Source organism: Geospiza fortis, unplaced genomic scaffold (assembly GCF_000277835.1).
Source record: "Geospiza fortis unplaced genomic scaffold, GeoFor_1.0 scaffold891, whole genome shotgun sequence".
Lineage (NCBI taxonomy): Eukaryota > Metazoa > Chordata > Aves > Passeriformes > Thraupidae > Geospiza > Geospiza fortis.
In genome coordinates, this window is record NW_005054649.1 from 38,436 (window position 1) to 38,914 (window position 479).

General features: G+C 64.3%; 1 protein-coding gene across 1 annotated transcript in view; it reads left to right on the top strand.

Moving 5' to 3' along the window:
• The window catches only part of SLC4A2 (solute carrier family 4 member 2), a 12,560-nt gene extending 12,168 nt beyond the window's left edge, over nt 1-392 (top strand). The window contains 1 exon segment of the mRNA XM_031064896.1: nt 282-392. Within this exon segment, the coding sequence (XP_030920756.1) occupies nt 282-392 (111 nt within the window).
• The last annotated feature ends 87 nt before the right edge of the window (nt 393-479 follow it).

Here is a 479-nt window from a genome sequence, read left to right on the forward strand (position 1 = left end):
TGGATCAGGCAATTCAAAGGCAATAAACAGCTTTATTCCGATCATGGGGCCCAGGGCAGAGGTGCTGGGGGAGCTCCCTGCCCGGGGAGCCCTGCGCCGAGCAGTCCCTGGGGGGCTACCGGGCTGGGGCCCCCCCGCTGCCTTCAACTAATAAAGAGACCGGAATTTGCACACTTTTCACCAGTTTTATTGGAAAGTTCCCCCTTCCCTAATACCCCCCTCCTCCAGGCCCAGGCCCTGGGAACAGCCCCATGTGCACACCCGCTCCTGGCCCTGCACAGGATCCTCCACCGCAGCCCCCCGGGACCCTGGAGGGGCCAGGTCCAGTGCCATGGCCTAACAGCCGTGCTGGGGACACAGGGACAACCCCGGTGCCCAGTGCCATGGCCTAACAGCCGTGCTGGGGACACAGGGACAACCCCCAGTGCCATGGCCTAACAGCCGTGCTGGGGACGCTGGGACGAGCCACGTGTCGAGAG